The 23,261-nt window shown below is 42.8% G+C and overlaps 1 protein-coding gene across 3 annotated transcripts in view; it reads right to left on the minus strand.

Annotated features, from left to right (window-relative positions):
- Nucleotides 1-23,261, minus strand: part of OTOGL (otogelin like) — a 197,941-nt gene that overhangs the window by 83,126 nt on the left and 91,554 nt on the right. For all 3 annotated transcript variants that reach the window (XM_068276877.1, XM_068276876.1, XM_068276878.1), the window contains exons 26-31: nucleotides 8,458-8,592; nucleotides 8,232-8,378; nucleotides 6,608-6,727; nucleotides 5,602-5,718; nucleotides 3,963-4,119; nucleotides 222-248 (exon numbers count right to left, since the gene is read on the minus strand). In XM_068276877.1, the coding sequence (XP_068132978.1) occupies nucleotides 222-248; nucleotides 3,963-4,119; nucleotides 5,602-5,718; nucleotides 6,608-6,727; nucleotides 8,232-8,378; nucleotides 8,458-8,592 (703 nt within the window). The remainder of the gene's footprint in view (nucleotides 1-221; nucleotides 249-3,962; nucleotides 4,120-5,601; nucleotides 5,719-6,607; nucleotides 6,728-8,231; nucleotides 8,379-8,457; nucleotides 8,593-23,261) is intronic.

The following is a 23,261-nucleotide window of genomic DNA, read 5'->3' on the forward strand; positions in this document are numbered from 1 at the left end:
TGCAAAGAGATGTGGCGAACGTTGAAAAGTAGGTAACGCCCAGAGCAGTGCAGATGTACAGTGGTACTATGGATGTACAAACTGCTGATTTGGGAAAATGCAGTCAGGGCCATTCAGCAAACCAAAGTCAGCCCAGAATCAAAAATACATTGTTGATAAGGTGACTATTTGAGAATAGTTTGGAAGGATAATTACTAGCAAAAATACACATTACAGCTTACCTTGGTTGTAATATTCACAGTCATAAGCTGAAAAACATAAAAATGTGCATTTAATTGTGGAAAAAGTGCCAATGTTAATATTAATAACATAACAACTGAGTTCACACATTTTCAACCCACTCAATAGAGATATGTCAGTTATAAATGTACTCTGTTGGACGGAGCAGCCAGTCACTGCTTGTATCTTTCAGGTGCTGCCGCTAAAATATCTCATTACAGCCACCATTCCCATAGCGACACTACTGTGGAGCAGCAATCTTCTTACATTCAAGTGAATTTCTATTTTAAATTAACTCTGCCTTATCAAATCTGTCTTGTTGCTGGCAAAAAAATGTTGTTGAATTAAAAGCTAACTTCAGTCAGCACCTCAGGAGAATTTCAGTCTTCAGCTAAGTTGACATTGGACACCGTAGATAAGCTTTTTATACAAGCAAGGCTCTTTTCACACATTCAAACACGTATATGTTTGTGTTAGCGTTTGCATAATTGCAGGAACAATTGTGGTCATGTTTTTATTCCCATTCATTAATCTAATGATCGGCAGAGGGAACGAGCCAGCGGGAGGAAGCGCAGTGGCGGCACAATTTGAGAATGGTCATCATTCTTGCCGAACAAGCACGGACTGGCTCAGGGGACTTCTGTCCCCTGCCACCAATCCCCCCTGTCGCCAGGACCATCGCAATCACGGGCTTCCGCCCACACAACTGAGCGCACAGCACCGCAAACTGCACGGATGTGAGTCTCTGCTGTAGCCGCAGCAGCCGAGGACGTGAGACTCACGTCCATGCAGCTAAAGTGGTTAAAACTCAAATACTTTGGTCACATAATGAGAAAGAAAAACTGAGGGCAAATAAAGAGGAGGACGACAGAGGCTAAGATGGGTGGACAGCATATGTGAAGCTATTAACATGCCTATGCAACAGCTGAAAGAAGAAGTGATTGACAGAGACATCTGGTATGCAAAAATACACTGAAGGAATGAGGAGGAGGATGGGTTTGTGGATTTTTTCCCCTGTATTCGATAAGATTGTGTTTTTTAGAGAAAAGCACGCAGCACTGATTTTTAAAATGCAGAGGCCTATCTACAGCTTGTTTAGCAAGTGCCATGGCCGCCTCTTTAAAGAATTGGGAGTGCTGCTCCATAGAATGCATGGTGTTCCCCAAATAGATTCTCTACTCGTGTAAAAGTGGAGCATGGAAAAATGGGAAAGAGGTAATACCAATAGTAGAATATCTGTAATTATACCAATAGTCTGCTATATCCCTCAGTAACAGATCATCTGATGCACCCATGACTTCTGCCGAATAAAGTAGCCCTATGCAGCCCATACACTTCCATAGCATTGCAGCAGTTTAACATCACCTTTCTAAACTGAGAAGTCTGCAGCCAAGGTGACATTAATTTGGTCAGTTTTCAAGCTGCATAAATCTGCATACATAATTTGCACAATCCTGCATTCATTCAGACTTATTTGCATCTCATTGATCATCCCCAGTGAGAATGTCTGTGCTTATAAGTTCAGACGTGCAGATAGGTGCCTGAGCAAGATTCTCTCTCCCCCAGCCCCCCTTTTGTAAAGTGTCCTTCTGGACTCCTTAAGGTTCCCATACATTACTCATTTTGCGGCATCAACATTTGGTCGATTTGATCATAATGATCTGGCAGAGATAGATGCTACTATGTGGCTGTCTATATGTCATCTCAATCGATTTCCAGGCGAAAAGATTTTACTCGGAAAGGGCTAGATCGGGTTGATGATCAACGGACATGATGGACCCCTGGCCAGTCTCCCCATCTAAAATAAGTACCCCCATCCCATATTGAGTGTTTATAGCATGCCTCCCGAGTACCATTTCTCAATGACTGCCTGTACTACAAGACACTGCTACATGTACATGATGTCAGAACATGTGGCGGCAGGGCCGGATTTACCATACGGCACTTGCCTACAGGCGCCTGATAATAGAAAGCCGGTTGACTCCCCTCCCTGCCTCCTTTACTATGCAGAGTCTTGATGAGAGTGTAAATAAAAGCTTACTCACCCCGCTCCTGGTATTACACTGATGAGATCTCCTTTCACTCAGGGGCACCTCTAGCTACTTAATACTGAGGTTCCTCTAGCTACCTAATGCTTGGAGGCACCTCTAGCTGCTTAACCATTTATGCCTCCAGGACGTAGTACCTACGTCCAGGAGGCCACGTGCGCGTCCGCGCGCTCCCGCGGCCGATCGCGCGCGTGCGCGCGCACTCCCGGCCGCGGATTCGGTAGCCCAGAAATCAATGTATCGGGCTATGGTGCCCGATCACTGATTCCTCTCCCCCGCTGAAAAAGCAACAGCTTCTCTCGGAAGCTACGCTTTTTCTGAAGCTCTGTCCCTCTAAGCGTACATTGTACGCTTAGTGTGACGTCATGTAAACAAACTCAAGATTGCCATCTTGTGGCCAAAAAGTAAAACTACAAGTAAAAGTAAAAAAACATTACAATACACAAATATTTCCCCAAATAAAACATTATTTATATCCCACCCTCCCAAAAATGCCCACATAAAATGTTTAATAAAAAAAAAAAAAAACATAACTATAAAAAAAACAACACATAAATATTTACCTAAGGGTCTAAACTTTTTAAATATCTATGTAAAGATGAAATATTTCTCTCTATTTTTTTTTATAAGCTTGTAAATAGTGATGGATGCAAAACGGAAAAAATGCTCTTTTATTTCCAAATAAAATATTGTCGCGATACATTGTGATAGGGACATAATTTAAACGGTGAAATAACCGTGACATATGGGCAAATACAATACATGGGTTTTAATTATGGAGGCATGTTTTATTTTAAAACTATAATGGCCGAAAACTGACAAATAATGAATTTTTTCATTTTTTTTCTTATTCTTACTGTTAAAATGCATTTACAGTAAGGTAGCTCTTAGCAAAATGTACCCCCAAAGAAAGCCTAATTGGTGGCGGAAAAAACAAGATATAGATCAGGTCATTGTGATAAGTAATGATAAAGTTATAGGCTAATGAATGGGAGGTGAACATTGCTCGGATGCATAAAGTGAAAATGACTGAAGGCTGAACTGGTTAATATTGGGGGTACTTTTGGCTACTTAATACTAAGGGGCACCTGTAGCTACCTATGACGGGCAAGGGAAGTGAGGGAGAAGTGACAGCTGGGACAGCCAGCACACTTGCAGTGCAGTTTGGTGGGGGTTTGTAGGTTTATGGAGGGGGAAATCTAAGGTGCCAGATCATCTGTGCCTATAGGCTCCTGTGAGGTAAATCCAGGCCTGTGTGGCGGAGTCACATGATGATACACAATACATGGGCGAAACTAGTGAGGACCAGCAGGTGGAGGTGCTTCCACAGATTTTCAATAGAGTTCATGCTTAAATCCATTGTAAATCTGTGTGTAGCATACTGGCAGCAACAGGTCCCTCTCTGATCAGATTCGATCAGAGAGGGATCTACCTGTTAATCGAATCTGCTGACCATCTGCCAGTGTATGGGCACCTTTATTCTTGTTGTGCAAACTGCTTCCAGCTTATTTCAGTAATAGCAAATATGGATCAAGGCTAGCCAAGCGTACACTTTTACTGTTAATTCGAAGTGTGACATGCTTATACCATAATATATGGCTAACATCAGTAATGCAAGTAGAGCCTCAGTTTTAGCATACCGGCATATTTAGCATATTGCCACACTTTCACTTTAAGGGAAAAAAAAGCACTTACGGCACACATTGGGTGATCTCCAGTGGACTGCCACCCCATGCTGACAGCACTTATGAGCATATGCTGCTATGCTGGTACACAGACACTCACAGTCTCCTCCAAGATTGCAGTTACATGTGTCTGTGTGGCAATTCTTAACAAATGATGTCACGTCAATCTGTTACGAAGAAGAAAGTAATTCAAATAATATAGTTACTCAAATAACATAAATAATATTGTAAAGTGTGTATTGTTTCAATTATTTCAAATTACAGCGATCATCTATTTATATTAGAGGCCATATGTATTACACTCATTTTGAGTACGTAAAATGCAGTATACATTTATTATAAGGGCTTCTATCACATAAATGGTGAGTGCTAGTTTTCTGTTATAATAACAGTGGTAATAGTAGCTGCCACACACCATCAGCTATGGGTTTCCTTTAAAAGATACAAAGGCTAATCTGATATCAATATAGCTGGAGATATGAAAGGAATATAAATTATTATAATGCCATCTAGTGTTTGCCTTGTGGTGGTGCAATGTATGTGCATAGAAAAACCCATTTAGTTGAATTAGCCTATTAAAATACATTTTATGTCGCTTACATGTACTGCTAACAAGAGCCTCATTCGAATTACCAATATATTTAAATAATCTGAGAACAAAGCTAAAACAAATTGCAAGCACAGCTCATCTGATAGCAAGCAGAGTGCTAAAAAAACATTTTTTTTCTGTCAAATAAAGCCTGTGCAGCTAAAAAAAGCCCAGTTTAAAGTGTGCTTATGAGATCTGAAGCAGCTCAGTATAAGGAGGCAGTGGCATAGCTAAGGAGCTATGGGCCCTGGTGCAAGTTTTGCATTGGAGCCCCCTCAAGCATGCTATACATGACAACTCATATGGTTCATCAAAACCAATACAGGTCAACCACAGTGTCAGAGGTGCAAGAAGGGGATGGGGAACAGTTTGTTAATGATTACTACTATTCAAAGCATCTATAGAAGTGAATATTATCAGCATAGGACCAATAAAGAGCTAATACTGTGGTTGAGGGTGGGCCCCACAGGGCCCCTCTAGCCCAAGGGCCCCAATGCGCTCGCTACCTCTGCACCCCCTATTGCTACACCACTGTAAGGAGGTAATAGAAGGCTCTGTGGGTGGTGAAGGGTTCCATATTACATGCATAGTAACAGTACTGTATTTACAGGTATAACCATTGTGCCTAGAATAGGGATTTCATTGAAAATTCCTTTTATCTGGGTCCAAATAGGTTGGAGTTAGACATAAATAAGGAGGGTTAATAGTGTTTGTGGAAGGCTTATTGTATCAATTACCATTAAAGCGTTAGGGTTAGGTGCATCACTGTACGGGGGTGGTAAAGCATGAAGAAGTGACGTTGTTAGGATTAGAGGCGTGAGAGGGGACATTGGCCAAGTTCATAGAAGAAAATGGCATTGCAAAGGCCGATTCCCAAGACAGGAGATGCATAGCTTAAACTGTGCCCAAACTGCCAGTACTACAAAACGTGTATTTAAATTGTGTACCCTAGCAGGTGTGTCTGGAATTATACTTGAAAATTGATGTGAGGTGTAGAGTGATTACTTTCCCTCACATCAAGGTCTCTGTGCTAAATATGTGTAGAGATGTTCAGCCTTACCACATTCCGACAGGCAGCAAACACATCACTGTAGAGAATTGAACACTCCTTTTTTGCATACGGAAATTTGCTCTGATGTACTTCACATGGTCTTGTTGTCTCATTAGAGCTTTTACACTAAAAGAAAGATAATATAGTACAGGGTCTATTATTTCTGTCTTTGGTTAAGGATTTTATGCAATTCACAAAGGCTGGCGAGTTCTCAAATTAGGGGACAGGACAGACAAATCAATTTAGCACCCCCTGGAGTCCCAAGCAGGTTAATTCAGCAATCCTGGCCATTCCCCGTTGCTCACCGCTCACCCTACGTCCGCACTATATGCCAGGCACTGCTGGCTCGTTGCTCTGCACTGTCAGTGGGACCTGCTGTAACCACCACTGATGCCATCCTCTTTTCCATCTTCCCAGAGTCCTGGCAGAAACATCTCTGAAAATTCTGCCTGGGGCCACCCCTTCGTCAACTAAGTGAACCAATGAAAATCATCATGATTCTCATTGGTCCAATGAGTATAAGGATAATTGTTATTTGTGTAAATAGTGGATAAATAGGGAGCCCAAGCTGGAACTTTCAAAGATGCTTTGCGGTAGCGATCACTGGGGTTTCTGTGGATGGCCAAGAGTGCCATGCAGCACACATGCTGGCCGCCTGCAGCCTGGATGTTGGGTAACAGCGATGGATGCACACGCATCTACTGGGGGAGTGAGGCAGCAGTGCTGTGGTGCTGAAGGACAGCTCCATGGTACAAATGCCTCACTCCACATCCCTTGGCATCGCTTGGGACACAGTAGCATCGCTCAGGCTAATACCTACTATTTGAGTGATGCTCTTAAGTTTGGACATTGCTCAGAGATGAAGCCCACAATTTATTGTGCTGGTAAATCTGGACCAATGAGCGGTGATAAGAAGCTCACATGTTTTCAGTTTCTTATCATTTAAAATTGCATATGGCCCAAGGAGTGAGAATGCACTTTGTCCTCTGATCTATTTATGTAAAGTTTCTCTTACCTGGCCAATTGTCCAACTGTCTCCAAACACCTGAGCATTCCTCACTTCCATATTGTTAGACGTAGTCAAGTCATTAGAGGTATACTTGTCAAAGTTTCCACACAGACCAGACAACTTTCCCTAAAATATAAATGTTTTGATTTAATTAACATTTGTTTGGATGGTAAATTACAATACCTTTCTGCAGAAATCACCACAAACCTCAGCAATTCCTCCATTTTTAACAGTGGTTATGGGGCTGATGTCTCACAGGTGCCAAGAAAACTGAAACAAAAGGTCAGCATTTGCTGAAAAGCCAATCAGAATCAATGCTCGAAGTAAAGCTATTAAGACACCTTATGCCTGGTACACACAACACCTTATGCCTGGTACACATGATCACTTTCTTGATTGGAAGCAGATCAGGCATGTTGGAAATCATCAAATAAGGGAAAATTTCCCTCTTGATCTGACAGTAAAATTGCATTGTGTGCACAAGGCCTTAGACTTCTGTCTCCAGAACAGATGATTTGTCTGAGTAAAAATCTAGTGTGAGTATAGGTGTCCCCCAAAGTCATTCACATTATTATTAGTGATCTGTCATTAACCACCTTAGCGGTATGGACGAGCTCAGCCCCTGGTGGGTCTTTTTTTACAAATTTTTTTTAAACACGTGTTTAATTCGATCGCCGCCGACCCAAAGAGGCCCCCCCCAACCCTCAGCGCAGCCTGGCCAATCACCGCCAGGCTGCGCTATGGGGTGGATCGGGACTCCCCCTGATGTCATGACGTCATTCTGATTGACGCCATGGTGACGAGGAAATCCCGTTCAGAGCGGGATTTCCTGTTGGGTATGATCGCCGGCGGTGATCGGAGGGGTGGGCGGGATGGCGCAGGGAGGGGGAATCATGTAGTTAGCGCTAGGCTAGCTACATAAAAATAAAAATAAAATAGGTTAAAGAAACGCACCCGCGGCCGAACGCCGCAAAAAAATAGAGCGCCAGGGTGGTTAAAAGGAATGCAAGATAAGAGGGATATGGAGGCTACCATATTTATTTCCATTTGAACAACATCAGTTGCCTGGCAGTCCGGCAGATCTTCTAGCATCAGTGGTGTCACAACCCTGAAACAAGCATACTTCTAGTTCAGTCAGTTTCAGTCAGAACATCTGATCTGCATGCTTGTTCAGGGTCTGTGACTAAAAGTATTACAGAGACAGGATCAGGGGGGCAGCCAAGTAACTAAGCAAGCTAGGAAATAAATATGGCAGCCTCCATATCACTCTCACCTCTAGTTTACTTTAACATTGTCATAAGTGATCTGTCATGGTAGATCAGTAACAAGCAACTTTGCTGTTCTGCTGTATTCCCGCTGGCAGTGTGCCTCCCACATCTCACCCCTCTCCTTTCTCCATAGAATAGAACAATCTGTCCAGTATGAACCTGTGCTGCATGTTTGTACAGTGATTGTTCCTAAACTTTTGTCCGTAATGATCATCATTTTGGGCCACGGTTATGGCACGCGTGTTGGTAAGTTAATAATTGGACTGTTATTTATTGCTGTGGGTAACGGCTCTTCTTTTCCCCCAGTGTTCCATGCATGTGTCGAGATGAACCAACCCCTCTGTTTTTCATAAACAACTTACTTTCCACCGAGGACCAACTTTGACGTGTATTGTGGTTTTCTTATCCCAAAGGATTGTGAGGTCTAGCTCTGGAAAGTGTACAACGGTATAAAATCCTGCTTTCCAGTGCTGGTATCTGTAAGGACCATGCTGTATTCGAAATAGCTTCTGCATGAAGATAAATAATAATCAGTGAGCAGTTATGCCTCTCTACTGCACTGATAGCATGGAGGGACTTCTTACTGACCTGTTTTTCTGAGGTGTCCATGAAGTAAATCTCAGTCCCGCCAACAGAGATAATAAGATTTTTTGAGCAAATAATATCATTGTCAAAACATTTCCTATTCTGAGCAATGATGGACACATTGGAATTATCAACAGTCTGTGGAAAAAGGAAGTATTACATATTAAAATCAATCTTAAAAATGCCAATTTGAAAACATGTTTTCCGAAACTCTCATTTTCCCCAAAACGCATCCAACAGCATAAGGTGCCAAGTGTTCCAGATCCTATGACTAGTCTCTTCCTAATTGTGTGCCAACTGGCTATCCCTCCCCCATAGCCTTACACACTATAACCCAGTAGGGATGATCTATGAGATGCACATCTTTCCGTGTTGCTGCAAATCTTATAGTAATTTTATGTAAATATATTTATCTAAAAATTGCCCAGACAAATGCAGCATACTTTAATCAAAACTCTGCTCCACAGGGCTACTTTGCTGCATATTGGGGAACAGATGGTGGCTACCAAAGGAGGCATCTTTATTGGAGCAAGGAAGAGAGTAGCTCCTCCCCTAAACATCTGAGAGGGCTGCTTGCCTGAAAGTTACACCACTGATTGCACTGATTTGCAAATTAATAAAACAAAAGTTCTAGCTGAAGTTGAGTGTGTCTGTAAAGGCTGAATCTTAGAGCAAATAAACTTTTTTCCTTTCCAAATTTCAAACAGTGTGTCTTCACTGAGGTAAGCCACCTTCTGATTTTGTTTTTAATGCTAGGTACACAAGATACAATTTCCTGTCAGATCAACAAGTAATCTGATGGGAAGTTGCACCATGGGAACATGTCCAAACTGCGCCTGAACAATTATTACTTCACAAAATCCCAATATCGATCAGGAGCAGAACAGATTTATGGATCAGAGGGGTCTGTACACGCAGATAGGCACCCAGCATAACAAGTTAGATCTCTTTATTCAAAAAAAGACATGCAGAGATATATCATCCACCACCATCAGGTGTAATGTAAACACCAACAGGAAATCACAATACCATAGAGATCTTCACATTATTTCACAGACAGTGACATCTTGTGGTTGCTTTGCTATACTGCAATTTAGCTAATAATATTGTTACTACCAACACAGACAAGTCGGAAATCGGTGCGACCCATTAATCTGATGGGACATTGTACCGTGTGTACCTAGCATAAGGATTTTAATGTATTTTCTTACACCTGGATGCCTCTTTCCCCTATTGTGTTACAAACAACGTTCACACTGAATACCAAAACTAAAATAGAATTAAACTACAACTCTGGAAAAATATGTATTTCCTGTATTTTTATTATTTGTTAACCAAGCTAGAGTTTTGGTCTAATCCCAGTATTTGAGATAATGAACGCTCTGATGTATGTAATCTTAGTGTCACATCATACACCTGTTGTCTCCATCACAATTCTAGCAAGATTTCATTCTCCTATCACTTTCCCTGTTGAGCATTCATCAGACAACTTTCCTGCTAGATCTGCCCGGATGGACTGAAAATGACAAGCAACTATCAGTATCCTCTATCCAAATAAACAAAGCTTTCACTTTGCTTAGAAGTAACAGCATAACCTTCCATTATGAAAAATAATTTTCCATTTTCTGTGACATGACCTTCATTGTCCTGACATTTTATTTTGTTCAGGGGTAAAAAAAAAAAGGCATACAATTATTGCAGACAATTTGCTCATTGTATTCATTGTTCGCCCTCACCTTGTTTATCTAACGGATTTGGCATTTCCTTGGATTACATTTCAGCAATCCTGTTCTAATTAAAAATGCCTCTGATTTTCCCAAGATTACTCATTGAAAATGTGCAAGTATCTGTTTCCTAACGATAACGATCTTACTGTGAAAGCGGGCTTTAACCTCAGCCTGGAAAACATTGTAAAGCGCAGGAACGGGCATTTAGGGGTCGATGATGTAATAAGATAAAATTATCACACGTAATCTTGGCTAGGTTATAATATTCGCACATACTACCTGTTGAAAAAATGTAATATTACTATGCTATACTTTGTTCAGTGTTTCTGTAATTTATCATGCTTGTTCTATGTTCTCTTGGATGTCTGCTATTGTTATTGACATCTTGCTGTACTGGTGCTGCTTCAGATAGCTGTAGGGGATACATGCTGAGCTGTCTATAACCTTGTTTACATATTTTCCCAATAGCCTCAGATAAGACCAGGACTAGCTAGGTTTGCTGGAATCTTCTGTAAACGAAACGATTTTGTGGGGCTAACAAAATTTTAACAAAAATTCATAAAACAATGTTTCACGATGCACACTACTAGAGATGGCCCGAATGGTTCACCGGCGAACGGTTTCCGGCGAACTTCCGGGGGTTCGCGATCGCGGAGAACCGCAAACTTTTTCCCCCATAATGCACCATTAGGGTCAACTTTGACCCTCTACATCACAGTCAGCAGGCACATTTTAGCCAATCAGGCCAATCAGGCTACACTCCCTCCTGGAGCCACTCCCCCCTTATAAAAGGCATGCACCGCCGACCATTTTACTCGCTCCTGTGCCTGCAGTAAATAGAGAAGGGGCAGCTGCTGCTGCTGCTGCTGCAGACTCTCATAGGGAAGGATTAGTTAGGCTCTTGTAGGCTTCTTAGCTTGCTCCTTACTGATTCTTATTGATAAAATAGCACCCCACAACAGCTCTTTTGAGAGCTAATCTTGTTCTTGTGATCTAATTTTGTGTGTGTGTGTGTGTGTGTGTGTGTGTGTGTGTCCCTCTGACACTTGTGTTTCATAGACAGCCTTGATAATTCATACTGTGTGTGTGCCACTGCCAGGCCCAGCACATTCAATGACTACCTGTGTGTGTGACAGGTGCACATTATAATACACATTACTGCATATACCTACCTGTTGTTCACAGTGCACCCACCTACCTACATGAGTTGAGCACACGCAGTGTCACTGTGCCTGTCCGCTACCTGTCTGTGTGTGACAGGTGCACATTGTAATACCCATTACTGCATATACCTACCTACCTGTTGTTCACAGTGCACCCACCTACCTATATGAGTTGAGCACACGCAGTGTCACTGTGCCTGTCCGCTACCTGTCTGTGTGTGACAGGTGCACATTGTAATACCCATTACTGCATATACCTACCTACCTGTTGTTCACAGTGCACCCACCAACCTACGTGAGTTGAGCGCACGCAGTGTCACTGTGCCTGTCCGCTACCTGTCTGTGTGTGACAGGTGCACATTGTAATACCCATTACTTCATATACCTACCTACCTGGTGTTCACAGTGCACCCACCTACCTACGTGAGTTGAGGGCATGCAGTGTCACTGTGCCTGTCCGCCAGCTGTCTGTGTGTAACAGGTGCACATTGTAATACCCATCACTGCATATACCTACATACCTGTTGTTCACAGTGCACCCACCCACCTGCGTGAGTTGAGCGCACGCAGTGTCACTGTGCCTGTCCGCTACCTGTCTGTGTGTGACAGGTGCACATTGTAATACCCATCACTGCATATACCTACCTGTTGTGTTCAGTGCACCCACCTCATCACTGCATATACCTACTTGTTGTGTTCAGTGCACCCACCTACCTACATGAGAGCACGCAGTGTGATATACCACTCCGTGCATACCTGTTAACTGCGCCTGTGTGACTGCACATTGTATTAGTCAAGTCAGTGCATACCTTTCACTTCAGGGCAATATAGACACAACGGGCAAAACAGGCAGAGGTAGAGGCAGACCCAGAGGAAGGCCACCCGGCAGGTCTGTGCGAGGTCGTGTTGATGTGATTTTGTGTGGCCCTGGCCCAAAGTACAGTGCTCAGAAGAAGGCACGTCCCATCAACTCCCAAGATTGTCAGGACGTGGTTGACAATTTAACGCAGAACACCTCATCTTCCGCAGCCACCAGCGCTACTACAAGCACCACATCCGTTGCATTTGACACTTCGCATGAGTTAATTGGTGGGGAATTAACCGATTCACAGCCATTATTGTTACAACCAGATGAAGGCGCTAAGCAAGTTACACTACCTCATATGTCTGAGTTAGGCGGCGACACTATGGACGTAATGTGTGAGGAGGATGATGATGAAGTACCTGCTGTTGGTGCAGTTTTGGAGGTGTCTGAGGCAAGCGAAGCTGGGCAGGATGACTATGATGATTATGATGATACGGATCCCACATATGTTCCTAATAGACAAGATGACCAAGGGGACAGTTCAGAGGGGGAGTCAGAGAGGAGTAGGAGGAGATGAGTTCCTGAAAGAAGCAGGGGGAGCTCACTGTCAGAAACAGCTAGTGGCAGTGTCTGGCACCATGTATCACCACCTATGTACAGCCAGCCAACATGCCCTTAAAGGTCAGCTGCTGATGCCACCATAGTGCCATCACCCCAGGGTGCCTCAGTGGTTTGGAAATTTTTTAATGTGTCTGTCTCAGATCGGAGCAATGCCATCTGTTGTCTCTGCCTCCAAAAATTGAGCGGTGGAAAGGCCAACACTCACGTAGGGACAAGTGCCTTACGAAGGCACATGGAGAAAAGGCACAAACTGCAATGGGAAGAGCACCTGAGCAAAAGCAGCACACAAAAGAAAAGCCACCCTCCTTCTTCTCTTCCTCCTTCAGGTGCAGCATCTTCAGCCGCTTTCTCCCTTGCACCTTCACAGCCACCCTCCTCCACTTCGCCTCTGCGCTTGAGCAGTTCCTGCTCCTCTGCCCACAGCAGCCAGGTGTCCGTGAAGAAAATCTTTGAGTGGAAGAAGCCAATTTCTGCCAGTCACCCCCTTGCCCGGCGTCTGACAGCTGGCGTGGCGGAACTTTTAGCTCGCCAACTGTTACCATACAAGCTTGTGGACTCTGAGGCCTTCAGTAAATTTGTGGCCATTGGGACACCACAGTGGAAGATACCAGGCCGCAATTATTTTTCTAAAAAGGCGATACCCAAACTGTACCGTGAAGTTGAGAGGCATCTCTGGCACACAGCGTTGAGTCAAAGGTCCATCTGACCACGGATGCCTGGTCTCCCAAGCACGGTCAGGGCAGGTACATAACTTACACAGCCCATTGGGTCAACCTGGTGACCAATGGCAAGCAGGGAATACGTGGCTGTGCAGTGGACCAACTTGTGACACCTCCACGGCTTGCAGGCAGGCCTCCTACCAAATCCTCTCCTACATCCTCTTCGCTGTTGTCCTCCTCCTTGGCTGAGTGGCAGTTCAACTCTACTGGTGCTGCGATCTCCTCTCCAGCTACACAGCCTCATCTCCCCAGGGCCTATGCTGCCTGTCAGGTACAACGGTGTCACGCCATATTAGACATTACTTGCCTCAAAGCGGAGAGTCACACTGGACCAGCTCTCCTAGCTGTTCTTAACAAACAGGTGGATCAGTGGCTGACCCCGCACCAGCTGGAGATCGGCAACGTGGTGTGTGACAACGGCAGCAATCTCATTTCCGTGTTGAATTTGGGAAAGCTGACACATGTACCCTGCATGGCACATGTGCTCAATCTAGTCATTCAAAGATTTATGTCAAAGTACCCAGGCTTAGAGGACTTCCTGAAGCAGGCCAGCAAGTTGTGTGGGCATTACAGGCGGTCTTACACGGCCATGGCACGCTTTGCTGACATTCAGCAGAGAACCAACTTGCCGGTGAGACGCTTGATATGTGATAGCCCGACTCGCTGGAATTCGACCCTGGGCATGTTCTCTCACCTGCTAGAACAGGAGAAAGCCGTCACCCAGTACCTGTACAATTACAGTAAAAGTACACAATCTGGGGAGATGGGGATGTTCTGGGACCCCCGAAATGGACACTGATGCGAAATGCATGCAGGTTCATATGGCCGATTGAGGAGGTGACCAACCTGGTGAGTCGCAGTGAAGGCGCCATCAGCGACTTGATCCCGTACGCTTACTTTCTGGAGCATGCCATGCGTAGAGTGGTGGATCAAGCTGTGGAGGAGCGTGAAGAGGAACAGTTATGGCAGGAACAGTTGTGGGAGCAATTTACATCAGAATCAGATGTTTCCTCAACACCTGCAGCAGCACAGAAGGGGGAGGAGGAGGAAGAGTAGTGTGGGGAAGAGGAGTCAGACTCGGATGATGAGGAAGGTGTTTCTTTGGAGGAGGCATGGCAGAAGAACAACCGCAGCAGGTGTCGCAGGGTGCTTGTGCTGCTCGACGTTCCCGTGGTATTGTTCGTGGCTGGGGGGAGGAGGAGGACTTACCTGACGTCACTGAGAAAGAGCAAGAGGAGATGGATAGTACATCTGCATCCAACTTTGTACAGATGGTGTCTTTCATGCTGTCCAGCCTGTTGAGGGACCCCCATATAAAAAAAACTCAAGGCGAATGAGCTGTACTGGGTGGCCACGCTACTAGACCCTCGGTATAGGCACAAAGTGCCGGACATGTTACCAACTCACCAGAAGGCAGAAAGGATGCAGCACATGCAGACCAAGCTGGTGACTATGCTTTACAATGCGTTTAAGGGTGATGTCACAGCACAATGCAATAAAGGTACCATTGCCAGTAATCCTTCTCCCATGTCCACGCAGGCAAGGACAGGACGCTCCAGCGATCTCGTGGTGATGTCAGACGTGCGGACATTCTTTAGTCAAACGCCTCGCCTTAGCCCTTCTGGATCCACTCTCCACCAACGGCTGGACCAGCAGGTAGCTGACTAACTGGCCTTAAGTGTGGATGTAGACACTGTGAGCAGCGATGAACCCTTGGACTACTGGGTGCGCAGGCTTGACCTGTGGCCAGAGCTGTCCCAATTTGCCATCTATCTTCTGTCTTGCCCTGCCTCAAGCGTCCTGTCAGAAAGGACCTTCAGCGCAGCTGGAGGCATTGTCACAGAGAAGAGAAGTCGTCTAAGTCACAAAAGTGTTCAGTACCTCACCTTTATCAAAATGAATGAGGCATGGATCCCAGAGGGCTACTGCCCGAAGACTAAGTCAGTCCCCACACACAGCATCTCTGCCTGCACGCCGTGTGACTGGCAGCCAGCCCCAAGACTAAGTCACTCCCCACACAGCACCTCTGCCCGCAGGCCGCTTGACTGCCTTCTCTGCCACCACCAACAGGGTTCAGGACTCCAGCCGGATTCCTGAAGTTTTTAGGCCGCTAGCAGTGGCAGCTATAATAATTTTTCTGGTGCGTTTACATGCCTGCCTAATTTTTCTGGCTGCACTGCGGCTGCAACAACAAAACAAAAGGCATGTACATATGCCCATTCCCCTTCGTGATCATTACCTTGCCGCAGGGAAGGGGCTTGCGTATCACAATGAAGCAATGACCGCCGGCTATATGAGTGTCTCGGGGGGTGGCACACCAAAGATAATAAGGTCGTTGCTTCATTGTGGACAGACCAAATTTGATCAGCTGGACAATCACTGTTCTGTCATTCAGCTACCTCAGCCCGGCGACCATATGGGCTGGAAAGCCGCCTTCACCTGCACTCTCATCATGGTGCGCACCAGTCCAGCACGGCCGTCACTACACAAACAGCTGTTTGCAGTCACTGCATACCTTTCCCTGCATCTTTGACTGCACATTGTATTATACCTGGCAGTCAGTGCATACCTTTCACTTGAATGGATGGCAGACTTGCCCTCCACAACAGATTCTCATTACAGGTAGTACAGTCTATCAGTGTTATCTACAGCAGGGCTTCGAAAGTCCTCCTTTTAGTCATTACCTCGGGACGTGCATGCCTTGCCTGCTGCCTTCGTTGGATGTGTGGTAGCCGTCCCTGCTCCTTTGCCCACAGCATGCCTGCTGCCTTCCTTGGATGTGTGGTGGTGGTAGCCATTTCTTAGGCTCCCACTCCAGACCAGAATTGAACCAGGATTCCCCGGCCATTACTAGTGGTCACTCACAATGGCAGACTTGCCCTCCATAAAAGATTCTCGTTGCAGGTACTGAACAGCAAGCAGAACAAGTATTTAAAAAAATAGATGTAAGCTTTAACAATGGTAGAGAAAGAACCATTGAAACTTGATAAGGCAGTCAGACATTACCTGACATCACTGAGTGAGGAAGAGCAATCTCGCCATGGTGCGCACCAGTCCAGCACGGCCGTCAGTACGCAAACAGCTGTTTGCGGTGCAGTACACAGTGAGTTTGGTGTGTCAGTGTGAAGCAGTACTCTGATTACACTCCCTGATTGATGTATACATATGCAAGATGTTTTAAAGCACTTTAGGCCTGTAATTTAGCATTCAATGTGATTTCTGCCCTTAAAACGCTGCTTTGCGTCAAATCCAGATTTTTCCCCGGGACTTTTGGCATCTATCCTACTGCTCCATGCAAAAACTAGTAACTAGTTAGACCCCTTGAAACATCTTTTCCATCACTTTTGTGGCCAGCATAAGTTTTCTATTTTTCAAAGTTCGCCTCCCCATTGAAGTCTATTGCAGTTCGCGGGAACCGAACTTTTGGCGGTTCGCGAACCAAAAATCGGAGGTTCGGGCCATCTCTACACGCCACCCGTGGAGATCGTTTGTTTTTGAACAACGGCCATCTCCAATTAGGTTGTGGAGGATCATTCCGATCCTCATTGACTTTCTGTGGTTTTGTCGTGATCGTGTTATCGATTGTTTACACAATCGTTCATTTCCGATGCTGCAAACAACGCTTGCTGATTCTGCCAGATGGATTGGGGACAGGGCAGTAGCAACAGCCATAGCAGCTGCAATGGGGCCCTGGAATAGAGGGGGCCCAGGTGATACTTGATATATTCACTATTAACTTGTGTTCCTCCACCCTCTCAGCACCTATGAACTATATGCAGTGCAGATTGCACGAGAATGTAAACTGCCAATTAACTCATATCTATAGGTTTGTAGCAGGTGGCATAGCTAAAGAGTGCCTACATCTGAGGGCCCCATGAAACTTTTGCTATGGAGCCCTATAATTTCTAGCTGCGCCACTGATTGGGGACCGGCACAGATCCCCAATCCATCTGATCCATCTGATCTGCAAGTGGGTACCTAGCTTAACACTATTGTCTGTGCTAATACCAGGATATTAAACATCTACAATTTAAAAATAAGATTAAGTACACACTCCACCACTTTCTATTATTGTCAGGTCCTCTCCAATGTGGAATACTTCTCTCATCTTTACAAGTCCATAATAAATTAGCAATAAGAAATACTATATTTCCCACATTTATAATCATGTTATTAGCAGGTTACAGGATGAGTGGGATAAATGTGTATTTATCACACAAAAAATATGGAAGCTGAACTTGTGTTTTAGAGCGTGTAGTCATACAGTTTTGCTATCACAGTCATACAGCTGTTTCTGGCAGAATCATGCATACCCATCAACAATGTTTTCTAGTTCAGTGGAGCAGAAAACCCAATCCAAAGCAGAAGAGCAGTTTGGTATTAATGATAAATGACTGAGCATGTTTAGCAGTGCCAAATTGTGACTGGCAAAGTCTGTTAGAACTGGCAGGCATAACCTAGTGAAGTATATTACAGATGGAGAAATCAGTCCTTCATTATTCTACACCAAGCTCAAGCATAAAGTATATTTTTTTCCAGTGAAACATAGAAAGTAGTTTATAGTACAGTGTAAGAATACTATGGGCTTGATTCACCAAGCCGTGCTAATGCATGTTACTCGCGCAAAGTTTTATGCATGCACAGGTTTACGCGTGTGCACTAACAAAGCCCTTGACTTGCTAACTTGGCACAATGCATACGTTGAGCTTTGTTAGTGTGTGCGTGTAAACCTGTGCACGCGTAAAACTTCGCGCGAGTAACATTGTGTGCTACACACATACCACGGCCGTGCTTTGCATTAGCATGGCTTGGTGAATCAAGCCCTATGTCATTAGAAATTTTTTCCACAGGAACTATTTGAGAAGACTAAGGCTCAAATGATTATTATATATATATATATATATATATATATACAGTATGTGCTACATACACAGCAAAAAATAGCAGTAGCCACAGGTACAGCATCATGGGGAAGAAAAAACCTAGTGCTACTTTAGAAAAAGGACTTTATATTGTCAAAAAAAGAGGAACTAGAATGCAGTCTTGCGGTACAAAAAGTACTTTAGAAAAGTTTATTAACACACATAAAGTGACAAAAAATATTAAAAATAGACATACAGTTTGTGGAGTGTGGATTGTGGATTGTGGATTTTTGGAATTTTATACATTATATTTTAATAAAATGTATTCTATAGAATACAGAATTAGCGCGTGTTGTGATTACATTATATTTGAAATATTAAAAATAGTTTCTTCAATTCCACATTATCAGTCTTCATACAATAAGCAGTATATCATAGACAGCAATAGAGAAGGCTGACAAGTGTTATGATCTGGCTTGGCTTGATGAATATTTGCGACCTTAATAGGCGTGTATTTTTAGAGGCAACGACACATGTTCGTTTCTGGCTTTTTTAATAATATATTTGCCCTTCATCAGGCCGTAATACACAGTTCTGTATGGCTCAACCACAATGCAAAAAAGCCAGAGATATATAATCACAAAGGTAAAGGGGCATTTGAACCGACCAGATGCACACCGTGGCTTTCCCAAGAGCGTGATAAAGGAGACACTGTTAAGTCGGGAGTCATGGCTCCCGACTTAACAGCAATGCCTCACACTTGATCAGTTAACTCTATGTGTAACTCTGTGTGTGACAGAGAGAAAGCTCCCAACAGCTGCAGCTGCTGTGTCCTGTGTTTGACTGACCTGTCTGAAGAGAGCAGAGGAAATGTAACTAATTGTCACAACTTTTCATAACTGTTTTTGCTTTCAGAGTTTGATATAGTTGATATTTGCTTTCTGATATGCAACACTGGCTGTGCATTGTGCATTGAAGCAGACACCCCTTCTGCAATTGATTTGTCCCAAAATAGCTAAATCTTACCCTCAATAAATTACAGCTTTTGCCTCTGATATTTAACATGAAAAGTAGGAAAATGTTTACACAGCTACTTAGACATTATTTGTACATTGTCATTTTAGAACACTTGGGTATTGATAGTATTCCTTTAAGAAGAACCCTGTAATCCTTTAAAGAGTTTGGGATGTCAAGCACCATGAACCACCAAAGGCAGATATTTGCCTTCTGACTTAAAGGGGTTCTTCTGCGAATGAGGAAAAAAAAAGTGGTTTATGCATAAACTATTAAACATCCTTCTAAAATAGTGTAATTTTTTTTTTTTAAATGAATGGTTTCATCAATATAACATGTATTGTAAATAGTGACTTATGAAGGACTGGGAGGCTAATCCATTTGTTAGGGTTGTTTTCCTTTTACAACCATAACTGCTGCCTACATAGTTTTCAGTGGTATAACCCACTTCTAGCAGGAATCGCAGTTATAACCCTAACTGCTGAGCTCTGCTGAGCTGTTGAATATGTGTTTACATTGTTGCTAGGCAACCAGACCCCGTGCAGAGACTCATTTTGTGAAAAGAGTCATAAGCTGCAGGGAGAATCAGTCCCATCTACACCATATGATTCTTTGTCAGATTCGATTCAATTTGAATTGATTCATTGATTTGATTTGATTCAATCTGCCATGTCCGACTCATGATTCAATTTAATTTGAATCGATTCATGAATCGGACATGTCAGATTGAATCAAACCATTTTAATGAATCGAATCAAATTGAATCGAATCTGACAAAGAATCATATGGTGTAGATAGGACTGATTCTCCCTGCAGCTTATGACTCTTCACAAACGAGTTTCTGCACCCGGGGTCTGGTTGCCTAGCAACAATGTAAACACATATTCAGCAGCTCAGCGGAGCTCAGCTATTAGGGTTATAATGGCGATTCCTGCTAGAAGTGGGTTATACCACTGAAAACTATGTAGGCAGCAGTTATGGTTGTGAAAAGAAAGTAAAACAAACCACCCCTAACAAATGGATTAATCTCCCAGCCGTCATCCGTCACTATTTACAATACATGTTATATTGATGAAACCATTAATTTTTTAAAAAAACTTTTTACATTATTTTACAAGGATGTTTAATAGTTTATGCATAAACCACTTTTTTTTTTCCTAATTCGTGAAAGAACCCCTTTAAACTCTGTACAAACTTTTGACCAGCGTCGACTCAGACAAGCAAAAAATGATGGGTTTTTAAAAAAAGATACCAGGGATGGTAAGTTTTTTACAATCGCTGGTACCATTTTTTAAAGGCCCATCATTTTTTGCTTGTCTGAGTTGACGCTGGTCAAAAGCTTGTACAGAGCTTAAGTCAGAAGGCAAAGACATCTGCCTTTGATCAATTATTCTTCATGTAGACAGATTCATCCTGGTGGATTGGTTTGGACGATAATCTGTGTTAGTCACTCGTATCTATCAATAACAAACAATCCCTCCATTCAAAATACTCAAGTGTTGGGAATTATGCATAACCGACTAGTCATTTTCAATGATCCAATCGGCTGACCCACTTTGTGCCATTGTTGAATTCAACCATGCTTTGACATCATTCAGTCATCACAAACAGTTGGGGATTGCTCATTTTCTTTGCAAGTAGAGCAGGAAAGCTTCTCCCTACAAAGTACTGCATCCATTGCTAGTAGGCACAGAGCTCTGTAGACATTCCCCAACCTGGTAATGGGGTGCCTAGTAATCTAAACACACACACACACACACACACACTTATCAACATGGCTGTCTGAATCACAACCAAACATCCTGAGATCTTTGTAGTTTGAAAGTTGGATCAAAAATAAACTATTTAATGGAATTCATGGAAAGTGGCTTTTTTTAGTTTCTATCTGTTGCCCAACTTTAGTATACTTTGTACCGACTAGCTTTCTGGAAGGTCCGAGGTTTTCCTTATGTTCACAAACACATACCTTACATAGAAATCTGCTCTTAATTAGTTAATTTATGAAATTACAGTCATTAAAGGGAATAGTGACCCTTTTTAAGCAGTTGATGATTTATCTGTGCATATATGACAAGTGTACAGCATCACTTTCTTTGGTATTGTTTTTTCAAGGTAAAACCATTTGAAATATCTTTAGGCTGTTACACATCAAAAGAGCCTCATGATTATCTGCAATCTCAGTTGCCCATGAGAGCAGCAGACACGCTATCAGTTTCTTAATTACTAATTAGTTTCAGTTCAAAGTCGGTAAAGGCCTTCATCATTGACTGAATGCAATTCACCAGCCACGGACAAATTAGTCTTTGTAAGCCCCTCTATTTCATTTAGGAGTTAGAACCTGAAGGCCAGAAGCCTGAGTAAGTAGTGCACCGTTGCACCTGTCTCGAGCACAATAAGCCCAGTTTTAATATGACAAAACCCACAGCAGCCCTGTTTTCATCACCTGCGTCACAGGGTCTAACAGACGAGAAGGCTGCAGGCAGTTTGCCATCCTTCCCTATTGGATTTCTCCTAGTTTTAACATGAACTTTAGAACCCTTAGTGCACCAGGAGGTCTTTTATCTTAAAAAACAAACAAAACAAAAAAACAGCTAAAATAGAAACTGAAGCAAATACATTTTCAAGTAATAAAGATACATATGAGGTTGTAAAGAATGGCACTCAACTACACCATTAAGCAGTGACTGTGGTGAGGAGAGGTATTTGCAGACTACCTAATGACCTTGCAAACAATTTTGTATATCACAGGTTCATTATACCCAAGTCTTGCTTAAAACGCACCTGAACTCTGAACTTCCTCTCTGTTCTATAAGATACGCATAATAACCTCTAAAGAAAAACATTTCTTTGTTACAGCTATAATGAATAAACCTACAATAAATCTGCAATGTGTCTACTTCCTGTTTTCATGGAAGCAGACATATTGTTAACATCCTGTGTTTACAAATTAACTGCTCTGCCATGGCAGTGGAGATTCCTGAGTTGACAGATCAAATTACAGTTGGGATTAGTCATAGATAAGGGGATATTAGACATGCTAAACTCTTTAAATACATACAGGATGTCTTTCTATTTGTTTTCTTTCTGTCCTGTGCAAGAGGTAAGGTCCTCTTTAACCCATTCGCGTTCCGTCATTTTCACTTGAGAAATGTTCACCTCCGATTCATTAGCCTATAACTTTATCAGTACTTATCACAATGAACTGATCTATATCTTGTTTTTTCCGCCACCAATTAGGCTCTCTTTGGGGGGTACATTTTGCTAAGAGCCACTTTACTGTAAATGCATTTTAACAGGAAGAATAAGGAAAAAAACGGAAAAAAATCATTATTTCTCAGTTTTCAGCCATTATAGTTTTAAAATAATACATGCCTCCATAATGAAAAGTCATGTATTGTATTTGCCCATATGTCCCGGTTATTACACCGTTAAAATTATGTCCCTATCACAATGTATGGCGACAATATTTTATTCGGAAATAAAGGTGCATTTTTTCCGTTTTGCATCTATCACTATTAGTTTAAAATAAAAAAAATATAGAAATATATCATCTTTACATTGATATTTAAAAAGTTTAGACCCTTAGATAAATATTTACATGTTTTTTTTTTTTTATTGTAATGGTTTTTTTTTTATATTAAAAATTTTATTTGGGTAGTTTTGGGAGGGTGGGAGGTAAACAATAGGTTTAAAGTGTAAATGTGTGTTGATTTTAATTTTTTTTTTTATTTTAATTTTTTTTTACTTTTGGTTGTAGTATTACTTTTTGGCCACAAGATGGCGGCCATGGGTTTGTTTACATGACGTCACTCTAAGCGTAACACACGCTTAGAGTGACGCATCGGGGAGGGAACAGCCAGAAAAAGCGAAGCTTCCGAGAGAAGCTGTCGCTTTTT

Source organism: Hyperolius riggenbachi, chromosome 3 (genome assembly GCF_040937935.1).
Source record: "Hyperolius riggenbachi isolate aHypRig1 chromosome 3, aHypRig1.pri, whole genome shotgun sequence".
NCBI classification, from domain to species: Eukaryota; Metazoa; Chordata; class Amphibia; order Anura; family Hyperoliidae; genus Hyperolius; species Hyperolius riggenbachi.